Source organism: Lutra lutra, chromosome 8 (genome assembly GCF_902655055.1).
Source record: "Lutra lutra chromosome 8, mLutLut1.2, whole genome shotgun sequence".
NCBI lineage: Eukaryota > Metazoa > Chordata > Mammalia > Carnivora > Mustelidae > Lutra > Lutra lutra.
This window is the reverse complement of record NC_062285.1, coordinates 70,025,736-70,041,408: the sequence shown is the minus strand read 5'-3', so window position 1 is coordinate 70,041,408 and position 15,673 is coordinate 70,025,736. Positions and strand designations below refer to the sequence as shown.

General features: G+C 37.3%; 1 protein-coding gene across 1 annotated transcript in view; it reads right to left on the bottom strand.

Annotated features, from left to right (window-relative positions):
- Positions 1–15,673, bottom strand: part of PKP2 (plakophilin 2) — a 94,892-nt gene that overhangs the window by 53,001 nt on the left and 26,218 nt on the right. Inside the window, exon 4 of the mRNA XM_047741119.1 lies at positions 13,247–13,382. Coding sequence (XP_047597075.1) covers positions 13,247–13,382 — 136 coding nt within the window. The remainder of the gene's footprint in view (positions 1–13,246; positions 13,383–15,673) is intronic.

The window sequence follows — 15,673 nt, the reverse complement described above, 5'->3', positions numbered from 1 at the left end:
AAAGGTACTTTGCAAACATTAGAAATATTCTATTACTTAATTTATAATTTATAAGTTGCCTTCTTCAAAATATGATGCAAAGTGGCTTACTGGCCATATTTCACTTCCAGATGTGATTATAGAACTAGTGAGAAGTGGCACGGGGAAGCGTCCACTGCCCTGACCAGGCGGCAGGGGAGGCTCGGACAGCAGGCTTCCCTTACCCTATCACCTCTATCCCCTTGGCTTTCAGCGCTTACTCCACCAGGGAAAGAAGGCATTGCAGACACACCATGCTCAGATAAAGACTGAAATCTGCAACAGCTCTAGTTATTGGAGAATTTGACTCTAGCCTAAACTTAAAAGTAGCCTTTAGTTACTTTTATACATTTTATCAAGCAGATTGATACAAAATCAGTATCAAATGCAGGAAGTTGATGACATTCTCCTTATTGCGTATAACTAGAAGAACGGTTGGTGATGGATCCTATATACATTAGGGCCAATGTCAAATGTATTGCCCTTGCCCCCTTTAAATTCAGGGAAGCAGAAGGGACCAGAGAGGCTGCATGTCTTTCCCAGTTGTACCGAATCCTCAGGGATTTGTTCTCTTTTGGGGAAAGGAAAAAAGAAACAGATGAACATGAATGTCTCAGAACTTCAAAAGAGCTTTCATTTGAAATGGTTTCTAAATATACGGAAGGATTCTATTCTGATTCTCTTTCCTGCCAACTATAAAATAAATGATGAGGATTTCCAGTGGCAAATAAGCAGGGGGGAATAGACTGACTCCTTTGGGGCAACGGCTCTCTTGTGTTCTGGTGCCTTTGCTCTCTCTTTCTTTCCTGTCTGGAATGCTCTAACCACTATGCCTAACTTCCAGCAAAGCCCCACTCATTTTGCACGAGCTGGCTCAAATGTCACCTCTGTGAAATGCTACCCCCCTTCTCTATTTTCTTTCCCATTAGCATTAATCACTCCCTGTAAATTGGCATAACCTTTCAGGAAGGCAATTGGAAGTATGTATTAAAAACTGTAAAAATATTCTCTTCCAATAACCTTCACTAGGAAAAAATTTGAAATGTATACACACATAGTTGTAACTACATTATTTATAATAGTGAAAAATTTGAAACCATAAATGTCCAACAACAGGGGAAGACTGGTTAATGACTGTCACATATTCTTATGTTGAGCTTTCCAGGGGAGAGGCAGAGCAATGTTAGAATTGTCCAGTATTTTATTAGTCATTACAGTTCTCTCACCAGTCAAAGGGAGATTATCTAAGATTAGCAATCTGCATGCTAGGTATACAGTATTCACTCAACACAGGGTAGCTACTACTATCACCACTAATATGCCACCATTAATATGAGGTATGCAAAATACCACTAATGTTAAAACAAAATGCTTATGATACAGTGTTACTGAAAAAACTATAAAATATCTATATATTTCCATTTTAACACATACATTAAAAAGGAAATGAAATCAGGGTGTTTGGTAGAATTGATGGCGGTGTAAGTTATGAAAGCAACTTATTATTTTTTATTTTTTTAAACAATCATACATTTGCACATTTAAAAAAAATCAAACCAAAAAAATCCATACAAACAAAGCTACATATTCAATTTGATCACAGCTATGTACCTATACGGATTTTAAAAGTTAGAGGACAAAACCAAAATGATAACCAGAGTGGGAATTGTGGGTATGTTTTTTTTCTTTTTTTGTGTCTTACTTTCTCAAATTCTAAGTAATTAATTCCTATGAGTTTATAATAAGATTCTGCAAGACAGCTATGGCAGTCAATACTCCAGTGATGAAATCTGAAACAGGCATGGAAATAGAGCCAGTTTTAGAAGGGACTGGCAGATTAAATTAAGGGGTTTGTCCTTTCTCCTACAGGCAAGCGGGGCTGCTATTGGAAATGTCTCCCTCCATGCTGTGAGGCGACGTATCAGAAGGGGTTAAGCCTGGGTGGCTCAGTGGGTTAAGCCTCTGTCTTCCGCTCAGGTCATGATCTCAGGGTCTTGAGATTGAGTCCCGCATTGGGCTCTCTGCTTAGCAGGGAGCCTGCTTCCTCCTCTCTCTCTCTCTCTCTCTGCCTGCCTCTGCCTACTTGTGATCTCTGTCTGTCAATTAAATAAATAAAATCTTCAACAAAAGAAGAAGAAGAAGAAGAAGAAGAAGAAGTGAAGAATGGAAGGGAAATTAAGCATGAAGCAGCTGGATTAACAGAAAACTTCTCAGAAAGGGATGAGCACAGTAGCACTGAGTGGGGAGGAAAAGATGTGGATAGATTCAAGACACTTTAGCAGTACTAATAGGTCTTTAAAACTGCATGAATATGAGTAATGTTGAGAGGTAAGGATAAAAGCAAGTTCAAAGTCTGTGTTCAAGTTTTTGTGTCACATCACTTGGGTGAACTACCACTCACACAGGAAATAATATGTTCTGATTCATTACTTCAGGGCAGGCATTGTACTATTATCTGACTGCACTGACTGCATTCTCACAATTCCTTCTAGCAGGACTATTATTTCAACTTTAAAGGTAGGAATGCCGAGACTTGGTGAGGTTAAATATCTTGCCCAAGGTCACTGAGGTAATTAGGGTGCTGGGTTCACCCTTCCCCGAGTGACTCTTGAGAGTTAATGCTCAAACCGCCTAGGGTCCTGCCTTCCAACCCCATAGGAAGAACAAGTACAAAAGCAGGGTTGGATACCAGAGAAGAAAAGCGAAAGAAGATACTGTGTTCATTTCTCAAAATGCTGATGTTGAGTTCAGTGGGATGTCCAGCAAACGGATCGACACATGGTTTGGATACCAGGGCAGAGACAGAGGCTAAAGATGCGGTTAAAGGATCTTTAACACATGGGAATGGAAGTCATAGGAGTGGATGAAGCAGGTCAGATGATGGTGTGGAGGGAGAAAAGTCCCAGGAAGGCATCATTTAAGGGACAGGCTGAAGATAAATTTTTCACAGAAGAAACCCAAAGGTGCCACAGATGTGGAAAAAGAATCAGGAGACTCTGGGCCCAAAGAAGAAAGTTTCAAAAAGAAGAAAGAGATCAACCATGCTAAATGGGTTGAGTCCTAATCAAATAAAAAAAGGATTAAAAAGTTGCCACTGGTTTTAAACGTTTATGATTTAAAATTTTGATCTTTATGTGCACAATGTAATTATTTTTTTAAGATTTATTTTATTTTTTAGAAAGAGAGAGCATGTGCACACATGCATATGGGGGGAGGAGCAGAGGGGAGAATCTCAAGCAGATTCCCTGCTAAGCATGCAGAGCCCAAGGTGGGGCTTGATCTCAAGATCCATGAGATCATGATCTGAGCTGAGACCAAGAGTCAGCTGCTTAACTGAGCCACCCAGGTGCCCCTAGGATTTTCTATACACAGCATAGGGCTCAAACCCACTATCCTGAGATCAAGAGTTGTATGTATGCTCTACCAACTGAGCCAGCCAGGTGCCCCTCTAATTGTCTTTTATACATAAATTCAAACACTACAGCACTGTGCTTAATATTAGCAGGATTTTTGTTTATGTTCTTGGGTTATAACATAATTCTTAAATTTTTCTACTATGCATATATGTTTTTAGGTTTCAGTGTGATTTTCATGTTTCATTATTCTCAAAACCAGTGTTTGTCCTAGCTTTAGAATAAGTGCCAAGAAGGCAAGCACAGCATTAATCCTGTATGTAAGCGAAATGATATTTATAATCAAATTAGTAACTTAAGAGATAGAGGAAATCTAGTCCAACTTGAGTAGCAAAAGAAAAATTCAAGTATTTCTATATTAGAAAATGAAAACATGCATAACAATGTCCAGCTTTTCAAAATTGGAAATAAAAATTTAAATATTTATCTGATTTAGTCATAGAAAGGACTAATTTTTAGCCTAATTCTCTTCACCTATATGTATAAAGAAAGTTCATTGCTACTTAAATATATTGTTTTTTAAAAAAGCCTTACTTATTCTTCCTGTGGAATAAACATATAAGCAAAGGAGCAGTGAGAAATACCTAATAATTATATAACTTTTAAAACCAAAAAATTGGGGCACCTGGTAGCTCAGTCAGTTAAGCGTCTGCCTTCTGCTCAGCTCAGGATCTCAGGATCCTGGGATCGAGCCCCATGTCAGGCTCCCTACTCAACAGAGAGTTGCTTCTCCTTCTCCCTCTGTGATTGCTCTTGCTATTGCTCTCTCTCAAATAAATAAACAAAATCTTAAAAAAATAAATAAGATAAAACCAAAAATATTCTAGATATGGGGGTAGGTTTTTTAAAGAAACACCTAAAATACAGATGCCATGAATAGAAATATTTACAGATTTGACTTCACAAGAATTTTTAAATCCTGCATGATGAAAGATACCATGATATGCACAACACTGGATTATATATTATATTATGCATAACATGTAAAGAACTCCTACAAATCATTAAGGAAATACAGATCTTATAAAAAAAAAAAAAAAGTCAATAGAACCTTTTTGTCTTACTCTACTTAACTGACCTGCCAGACTACCTACATTCTCATTATTCCCTCTGTGAACCCTATGGATTCCCTGAGTACTAATAAAGCTGGTAGGTTACTGTATGTTGGGCTTTGCACTTCTATTTCTATTAGTTGAGTCACATATTTTCCAAGGATAGCTTAGGTGTGTTTCCCAATGTATTTGGGCCAACTATACTTGTTACTATAATCATGTAATTTATCTATCTGTTCTAAAAATGAATGAAATATAAATGTGAAAAGAGTTCTGTCTCTCTGAAAACTGATCTCTATGCTTTGGAAAGACTAGGTAAAAGTAAATAGCTTTAAAAAGCTCTGCAATGATTTTTTGACAAAATTAATGTAAAAGACTAGGGAAAATATAAAACTCCACAAGGATTTGAACTCAGATGAATTAGGCCATTAAGTTCTCTTTTCACTTTAAAGAAACTAGAAATTGCAGATGATACATAATTGGCAAAGTGTATGAAAGATTATGACATACTGTGTAATTGTGTGTGGTATGTGTGTATAATTTTTTTTTCTCTGTAGCTTTGATTAAATGACCAACTATTAGTCTTGATTTCAAAAAATTAGGAAAGTTTCTACCATAAAGAGGTTGTTTTTTTTTTTTTTTTTTTTTTTTTTTGCTTATTAGATTAACAAAACCAAACAATAAAGAATAATCTCGTGATGGTGCATGTAAATGGGCACTGGGACACAATGTTACCAGGGTGTAAGTTTACACAGTTTCAGGGAGAATTTGTTAGGGATTAGTTATCAAAACTGATAATGACTCAACAGTGAAAAGGACTGGATTTGCCTACCTCCTGAAACAATTTTTATTTTTTTTAATTTATTATTTTTTTTAAAGTTTCGATGAATACTAACAGGGTTTTTTTTTTTTAAAGACTTTTATTTATTTGACAGACAGAGATCACAAGTAGGAAGAGAGGCAGGCAGACAGAGAGAGAGGAGGAAGCAGGCTCCCTGCTGAGCAGAGAGCCCAATGCGGGGCTCGATCCCAGGGTCCTGGGATCATGACCTGAGCCGAAGGCAGAGGCCCCAACCCACTGAGCCACCCAGTCGCCCCCTAAAACAATTTTTAAAAAAAGATAAAACATGCAATGATTTCAAGAACTGGACACGAAGCAATGATGGATAGTGATCCCTCAGGGATGGAAAACAAGCAAGGTGAGCCCCAGTGCTGTCACAGATCACTGTCTTGAGAGAGTTCTCGGGCTATAGTGTGGTTAGAGAAAACCCAACTGAAATTCAAAAAGCAGAGCTGAGACAGAGTGTAGAAGAGGGGTTTAATAAGTCCTAGAATAAATGCTGCTCTGGTCCCACCTAACAAATCTCAAAAGCAAGATTTGAAAGGATCAAACTGTTTTCAAATAACTACATCCCAGAACAAGGCTCAAGAATATTTACAGAAATATAAAAATACCCAGCATCCAACAAGGTAAAATGCATAATACCTGGAATTCAATGAAAAATTTCCAGGTATGCAAACAAGATATTAGAATATTTGAATTAGATATTAGAATTAGAAGATATTAGAATTAGCGGACAAGGTCATTCAAGCAGCTTTATTTTATTTTATTTATTTGACAGAGAGAGAAAGAGAGAGAGATCACAAGTAGGCAGAGAGGTAGGCAGAGGGGGAGGGGGAAATAGGTTTCCTGTTGAGCAGAAAGCCCGATGTGGGGCTCGATCCCAGGACCCTGAGACCATGACCTGAGCCGAAGGCAGAGGCTTAACCCACTGAGCCACCCAGGCACCCCTCAAGCAGCTATTTTAACAGTCTTTCGTATGTTTGGAAATCTCAAGGAAGGATGGAACATGTCAAGTTCCATTCAGAGAAAGAAGATATAGATTAAAAAAACAAACCCATGGGACACCTGGGTGGCTCAGTTGGTTAAGCAGCTGCCTTCGGCTCAGGTCATGATCCCAGCGTCCTGGGATCGAGTCCCACATCGGGCTCCTTGCTTGGCGGGGAGCCTGCTTCTCCCTCTGCCTCTGCCTGCCATTCTGTCTGCCTGTGCTCGCTCGCTCTCCTCTCTCTCTGACAAATAAATAAAATCTTAAAAAAAAAAAAAAAAAACCTGGGGCGCCTGGGTGGCTCAGTGGGTTAAGCTGCTGCCTTCGGCTCAGGTCATGATCTCAGAGTCCTGGGATCGAGCCCCGCATCGGGCTCTCTGCTCAGCAGGGAGTCTGCTTCCTCCTCTCTCTCTGCCTGCCTCTCTGCCTGCTTGTGACCTCTCTGTCAAATAAATAAATAAAATCTTTAAAAAAAAAAAAAAACTAAATAAGAATAATGGCATATTAAACACCGCAGAAGAAATGATTAGTGACTTTGGAGCATAGCAACTAAACCTATCTAAAAGGAAACATTCAGATTAAAAAACTAAAGAAAAAGCATAGAATATGGATTAGATATGAGACAACTCTGAGCAGCCAAATAAAGTATGTAACAAGTTCCCAAAGGAAGTTTCAAGTATTAATGGTTGAAAATCCAATGAAAACTCCAAAATTGGATGAAAAGGAAAAATCTACAAATTTAAGAAACTCCGTGAACTCTCAAGCACAAGAAACTTAAGGAAAACTACACCAAAGCATATTATGACCAAACTGCTCAAGAGTAGTGATAAAGAGAAAATCTTAAAAGCGTCGTGCGTGGGTGGAGAGAGGGAACAATAAAAAGGACACATCATTTCTTGTCTAAAGCAACAGCAAGTGAGAAGACAGTGAAGCAACAACTTTCAAGTCCTAGAATAAAAAACCATCAAGCAAGGATTCTACTGCTAGTGAAAATCTCTCAGAAACAGGGGCGCCTGGGTGGCTCAGTGGGTTAAGCCGCTGCCTTCGGCTCAGGTCATGATCTCAGGGTCCTGGGATCGAGTCCCACATCGGGCTCTCTGCTCAGCAAGAAGCCTGCTTCCCTCTCTCTCTCTCTCTCTCTCTGCCTTCCTCTCCGTCTACTTGTGATCTCTCTCTGTCAAATAAATAAATAAAATCTTTAAAAAAAAAAAAAAAGAAAGAAAATCTCTCAGAAACAAGGATGGAATTCCTTTTCAGACCTACAAAAGCTGAAACAGTTAATCACCAGGAGACCTGCACTAGAATAAATGTTAAAGAAAATTTTTCGGGCAATAAGAAATAACAGATAACATCTACACAAAGAATTAAAGAGCACCAGAACAACTTAGATGAAATGGACAAAGACACAAACCACCAAAGTTCACTAGGAAGAACACATAGCCCGAAAGGCCCTGTATCGTAAAGAATCTGAGCTCACAGTTAAGAATCTAGCTAGCCTCCTTAGCGCAGTGGGCGGTGTGTCAGTCTCATGATCTGAAGGCCCTGGGTACAGTTGGGAATGTTTCACAAGAAAATTTCAGATCAAACTAGCTTCACTGGTGAATTCTACCAACTACTTAAGGTAGAAATAATACCAATTACCATCAAACTTTCAGAAAATTGAAGAGGAGAGAACACTTTCCAATGTGAAGCTAGTATTATTCTCAATCCAAAACTGGACTAAGGCATTGCAAGAAAAGAAAATTATAGAACTTTATAATATAGCTGCATAATTGCTTTAATAGAATTTTAGCAAATCTAATTTTATAATAAATATAAATATAGCTGCCTAATTGCTTTAATAGAATTTTAGCAAATCTAATTTTAAAAAGTAACAGTACATCATGACCAAGTCGGATTTATCCCAGGAATGGGATAACATTTAAAAATCAAAGTAATTTACAATAGCAGCAAAATTAAGATAAAAACACGGAAATATTGTAATAGGCAAATAAAACATTTGACAAATTCCAACAACCATTCCTGAGTAAAAAACTAAAACACAAACTCTGTAAAATCAGGGATAAAGGTATTCTTCAACTTAAATGGTGATTTATGAAAACCCTACAGCTAACATCATACTCAACGATTAAAAGCTAAAAGCTTTTCTTCTGAAGATCAGGAACAAAAGAAGGATGTCCATTCTGACCACTTTTATCCTAAATAGTATTGAAGGCCTAGCTGGTGCAATTAAGTAAGAAAAAGAAATAAGCGGCATCCAAATTAGCAAGGAAAAAGTAAAACTGTCACTATTTTCAGATGACATATTATACAGAAAGCCTTAAAGACTTCAAAATCTCTACTAGAACTAATCAATGAATCCGGTAAAGTTGTAAGGTACGATATGCAAAAATCTGTCGCATTTCTGTATACCAATAATAAACTATCAGAATTAAGAAAATGAACCCATTTACAATTGCATAAAAAAATACCTAGGAATAAATTTAACCAAGGAGAAGAAAGACCTGTACACTAAAAATTATAGGATACTGATGAAAGAAACTGAAGACACAAATAAATGCCAAGATATTCCATGCTTATTGATTAGAAAAATTAATAGTTAAAATGCCCACACTACCCAAAGCAATCTATAGATTCCATGCAATTCGTATCAAAATTCCAATGGTATTTTTCACAAAAATAGAACATACAATACTAAAATGTATATGGAACCACAAAAAGACCCTGACTAGCCAAATTGATCATAAGAAGAATAAAACTGGAGGCATCATGTTTCCTGATTTCAAAACTATATTAAAAAGCCATAGTAGCAAAAAGAGTATATTGGCATAAAAAGATGCACAGATCAAGGTAACAGAATAAACACTCTAGAAAAAAACCCCATGCATATATGGTCAATTAATTTAGAACAAAAAAGCTGAGAATACACAATGGGGAAAGGAGAGTCTCTTCAAAAAATGGTGTTGGAAAAACAGGACAGCCACATGCAAAAAAAAAAAAAAAAAAAAAAAAAAAAAGAAAAGAAACTGGACCACTACCTTTCACCATACACAAAAATTAATTCAAAATGGATTAAATCTTTAATATGAGACCTGAAACCACAAAACTCCTAGAAGAAAACATAGGCAGTAAACTCTTTGCTGTCAGTCTTTCCAATGAGTTTGGATATGACACCAAAAGAAAAGGCAACAAAAGCAAAAATAAACAAGTGGGACTAGATCAAATACCAAAGGAAACCATTACAAAATGAAAAGGGGAACCTACAGAATGGGAGAAAATATTTGCAAATCATATATCTGATAAAGGGTTAATATTCAAAATATATAAAGAACTCACATGACTCAATAGCAAACACAACAACAATCCAATTAAAAGTGGGAAAAGGATTTGAACAGGTATTTTTCCAAAGAAGACATACAGATGGTGTATGTGTTCGGCATTCCTAATCATCAGGGAAATGCAAATCAAAACCACAGTGAGATCTCATATCACACCTGTCAGAATGGCTATTACCAAAAGACAAGAAATAACAAGTATTGGCAAGGATGTGGCAAAAAGGGAACTCTTTTGCATTGTTGGTGGTAATGTAAATTGGTACAAGCACTCTGAAAACATTATGGAGTTTCCTCAAAACATTAAAAACAGAACTACCTTAGGACTCAGTAATTCTGCTTCTGTGCCTTTGTTGAAAAGGAATTGATCACATATATGTGAGTCCGTTACTGCACTGTGTATTCTACCTAATCTCATGCTGTCTTGATTACTATAGTTTTATATATTAATCAAGTTTTATATTGAAGATTGCTAGTAAGTTTAGTAATAAAGTAGTAGTAATAAAGTTTTATATTGAAGATTGCCATTCTGCCTGGGTATTTATTAGAAGGAAATGAAAACACTAAGTCAAAAAGATAAACTTCCATGTTTACTACAGCATTATTTACAAGACCCAAGACATGGAAGCAACCTAAGTATCCACTGATGGATGAATGGATAAGTAAAATGTGGTATATATACACAACGGACTATTGTGCCATCATAAATCAGAAGGAAATCTGTTATTTGCAGCAACATGGATGGCTCTTGAGAGCATTATGCTGAGTGAAAAAGACAGTGAGAAAATACTATACAATCTCACTTATATGTGGAATCTAAAAACAACAAACATACAAAACCAAAATCAAAGATACAGAGAACAGACTGGTGGTTGCCAGAGATGGGGGGTTTGGCCCTGGTGAAATGGATGAGGGTGGTCAAAAGGTACATACTTCCAGTTATAAAACAAGTTAAGAAGATGTAATGTATATCATAATGATAGTTATTAATACTGTACTGTATATTTCAAATTGCTAAAAGAGTAGAACTTAAAAGTTCTCATAATAAGTAAAAGAATTTATGACTGGTATGGATGGTAACTAGACCTGTAATCATTGCATAATATATATATATATATGTGTATATATATATATAAAATATCATGTTGTACACCTGAAAATAATGTTTATCTATATTATTATGAATATAACTCAATTATAACTCTAAAAGAGCAGGAAAAAGGTGTCTAAAATACTAGAATATAAAACTTCTCCCTTCCTTCCAAAAGGAACTACATAAACATCCCCAGATTAAATTCCTAAATGCAAACAAAAAAAAAACTTACAGGTTGCACCATACTGAATAGTGAAAGAACAACCAAATGCTTCCCCCTATGATCAAGAACAGGATAAATCCACTCTTTTTTTTTCTTTAATATAGCATTAGAGGTTCTAGCCAATACAATAAGAAAATAAAAAGAAATATATGTTACCCAGATTGAAAAGGAAGAAACAAAACTCTCTTTATTAGCAGATGGCATGTTCTATGTAGAAAATCTGATGAGTCTACAAATATTCTACTACAGCTAAGAGTGAATTTAGTAATACTGCAGTAAAACTATAAAATACAGCTGACAGCAATTAAAGAAGACCAAAATAAATGGTGAAATATACCATGGTCATGGGTCAGAAGAATCAATATTGTTTAGATGAAAATTCTCCATATATTGATCTATAGATTCAACGCAATCTCAAACCAAATCCCAGCAGTTTTTTCATAAAGAAATAGATTCTAGGGGTGCCTGGGTGGCTCAGTGTGTTGAGCCTCTGCCTTCAGTTCAGGTCATGATCTCAGGGTCCTGGATCAAGCCCCACATTGGGCTCTCTGCTCGGCAGACAGCCTGCTTCCCCCTCTCTTTCTGCCTGCCTCTCTGCCTACTTGTGATCTCTCTCTGTCAAATAAATAAATAAAATCTTAAAAAAAAATAGATTCTAAAATTCACGGGATGGCAAAGGACCTAGAATAGCCATAATCACCTGAAAAAGAACAAAGTCAGAGGACTAACACTAGCAATCTTCAATATAAAACTTTATTAATATATAAAACTATAGTAATCAAGACAGCATGAGATTAGATAGAATACGCAGTGCAGAAACGGACTCACATATATGTGATCAATTCCTTTTCAACAAAGGCACAAATACAGCTTAGACCCAAAATAATACTCTTTTCAACAAATGGTGCCTACACAATTGTGCATATATATATATATATATATATCCTTATATATATTTATATCTTTTAAAAGAAACTTCAGCCCACATCTTGCAATTTATACAAAAATTCATGCCAAATGGATCTTAAACCAACTATGAAATCTGACACTTATAAAACTTCTAGAAGAATAGACTATCTTTGTGACCTTAGAGTGAGTGACCAGAAAGATCTCTTGGATATACCATAAAAAGCACAATCCAAAAAGGAAAAAATTTATAATTAGACTCCATCAAAATTAAAAAATGTTAAAAGAATGAAAAGAATAAAATATAACTGGGAGAAAGTATTCTCAAATCATGTATCAGAAATCTTAAAGAACGAAGTAGGGTTAATAGATGCCAAACATTTCCAAGATACAGGGTTAAAGAAAAACAAAGTGCAGGGTACTATACATAATCTGCTAACCTTTGCAATTTTGTTTTAAACAAAAACGGATACCGAACCAACCCATCCAATAATTGTTTCTATATGCATAGAATATCTCTGGAAAGAGACCCAAAATGTGATGAGAAACAGAGATAGGGAGAGAAGGAGGGAGGGAAGGAGGAGGAGAGAGGGCAGGAGAGTGAGAGAGAAGGAAAGACAGAGATGAGGGGTAGGCTGAGATTCGGTGTGGAAGGCGAACAGTTTTCACTACATACTTTTTCGAACTAGGATTTTTTTCCTACACAAATGTACTATTTTTTCAAGAAACATAAAATGACTTATTGATTCCATCTTTGTGAGTTCTGTCCTATAGAACACTTAAGCCAGGGTGCCTGGGTGGCTCAGTCAGATAAATGTCTGGCTTCTGATTTTGGCTCAGGTCATGACTTTAGGTGGTGAGATTGAGCCCTGTATCGGGCTCCATGCTCAGTACAGAGTCTGCTTGAGATACGTTCTTCCTCCCTCTCCTTTTCCCTCTGTCCCTTCCCCCATTCGCATGCATACACTCTTTCTTTCTCCCTCTAAAATAAATAAAAGCTTCTTTAAAAAAGTCTCAAGACTTTTATTTTATTAATTTGTTATTTAAAATTGACCTATAATTGATATATAACTCAGTAAAGATTTTTAAAAATTTATTTATTGAAAGATTTTATTTATTTATTTGAGAGAAAGCAAGAGTGAAAGAGATCACGGAGGGAGAGAGAGAGAGACGCAGAATTCCCACTGAGCAGGGAGCCCGACGTGGGGCTTGATCCCAGGACCTTTGTGATCATGACCTGAGCCACAGGTGGACACTTAACCAACGGTCCCAACTAGGTGTCCCAAGATTTTTTAAAATTTAAATAAATGACGTTTGCATGACCCCCGTAATAGATGTAAAAGCATGGCAATTTTAAACTGAACTTAAGATGACACTCACCCTTTTCCGGGCTTCAGATTTCTGGAAGCACTCGTGCTGTATGAAAGTAGCCGCAGCAGAAATTCTGGGTGGCAGTGTGTGGTCTGCGTCGAGCATACTCACTGCTCGCTCCAGAGTCATCTCCATGTCTGCATTCCTAGACAAACAGTCACAGAGTCAGTGGAATTCCAGACCTGCTCCCTCCTGCCTCCCAACCTGATATCCAGAAATGATCTGGCTTATATCCAAAAGCACATAGAACATCTGAGCCTTGGCTTCTCTTCACCCAAAAGAAAGATCAGCACCTGAGATCAGAAGGTACAAGAAGCTAGCAGTAGAAATATTCCTGGTCAGACTAACCTCTGATTAGAAAGAAACTGAACTCTGTTTAAAATAAGTAATATGGGGGCGCCTGGGTGGCTCAGTGGCTTAAAGCCTCTGCCTTCGGCTCAGGTCATGATTCCAGGGTCCTGGGATCGAGCCCCACATCTGGCCCTCTGCTCCTCGGGGAGCCTGCTTCCTCCCCTCTCTACCTGCCTCTCTGCCTATATGTGATCTTTGTCTGTCAAATAAATACATAAAATCTTAAAAAAAAAATAAATAAAATAAGTTATATGTAGTATGATAATCGCATATTAAAAGGCCACTTTAAAGGCAAAATGAGGGGTACCTGGGTGGCTCAGTCAGTGGAGCCACTTAAAAAGTAGGTAAGTAAGTAAGTAAATAAATAAAGGCACAATAAGACTTCACATGGAATTTAAAATAAATTTGGTCTTAAAAATTAAAAATATTTCTACCATGGTAATGTTATACTTGTGGATGAAACATCTTCCCTCAATAATCATTAGATTTTTCTCAGATCTGTTCAGAATCTGTTATTTTACCTGAAAATGAGTTTTAAAATGAGCATTCAGTAAGTTTTCTAACAAATGAAACAGTATGTAAACAGTACCAGGAAAACTGAGTCTGTTTTGTTCACAAAGGTCATGCTGATGTGACCGAATCCATTAGGAAAAGTAATGATTAAACATAATTATAATGTGCTTTTTCTTTTTTTTTTTTTAAGATTTTATTTATTTATTTGACAGACAGATCACAAGTAGGCAGAGAGGCAGGCAGAGAGAAAGGAAGGGAAGCAGGCTCCCCACTAAGCAGAGAGCCCGATGTGGGGCTCGATCCCAGGACCCTGGGATCATGACCTGAGCCGAAGGCAGCGGCTTTAACCCACTGAGCCACCCAGGCGCCCCTAATGTGCTTTTTCTTAAAGAAAACAATTTCTGTCACCATTGTTTTGCCACTGCCATGACATTTGGTGTATGTCTATCTAGTAAGATACTTTTGTCCTTTACTAATTGCAGGTATTTATTGTGATGATGAAATCTGATATAGTTTGACACAAGAGAGAATAATTGATAGAGGACAAATAAATTGCCATTTGTAAAATAATAACTCCCAAATGCCTCATCAAACTGGTTTTTTCTCCCCTTTTATTTCTGCCTAGAGGGGAACTACGTTAAGCAACCTGTTACCACTGTGGATGTTAACACATTCATGCTTCCTCAAGCACTGACTCAGAGAAAGCAGACTCAGGATGTCAACATCTTAGAATTGCAGCTAAAGACGTGCCTTAAAGGTATCCTTGGACTTTGGCTTCAAAGAGAGATAAACCTGATTCATTCCTGGTAATAGAGAACAAAAAGATAGCTTGGCAGGGTGTTTTCCAGTATTTGCTAACAAGCACAAAGAGTACAGGCATGCCATGTCTTATTGTACCTGGTACCTTACTCTACAATGCTTTGCAATATTGCTTTTTTAAAAATTTGAAGGTTGCGGCAACCCTGCGTCAAGCATGCCTATCAGTGTCATTTTCCCACAGCATTTTCTAACCTGATGTCTCTGTGTCACATTTTGTAATTCTCATAATGTTTCAAATTTTTGCTATGATGATTGGTGATCCATGATCTTTGATGCTACTACTCTATTTATTTGGGCAGGGATGCCATGAACCACACCCACCTAAGACGGTGAAATTGACTAATAAATGCGTGTGTTCTGACTGTTCCACTAACTGGTTGTTTATCCATCTCTCTCCTTCTCCTAAGGCCTCCTATTCCCTGATACACAGATTGAAATTAGGCCAGTTAATAACCCTACAATGACCTCGAAGTGTTTGAGTGAAAGGAAGATTTGCACGTCTCTCACTTTAAATCAAAAGCTAGAAATTATTAACTTCAGTGAGGAAGGCACGTTGAAAGCCAAGAAAGGCTGATAGCCAGGCCTCTTGCACCAAACAGTTGGCCCAATCGTGAACGCAAAGGAAAAGTTTCCAAGGACATAGAAAGTTCACTCTAGTGAACACACAAATGGTGAGAGAGTGAAACAGCCAGGACGCCTGGGTGACTCACTGGGTTAAGCGTCTGCCTTCGGTTCTGATCAAGATCCTGGGGT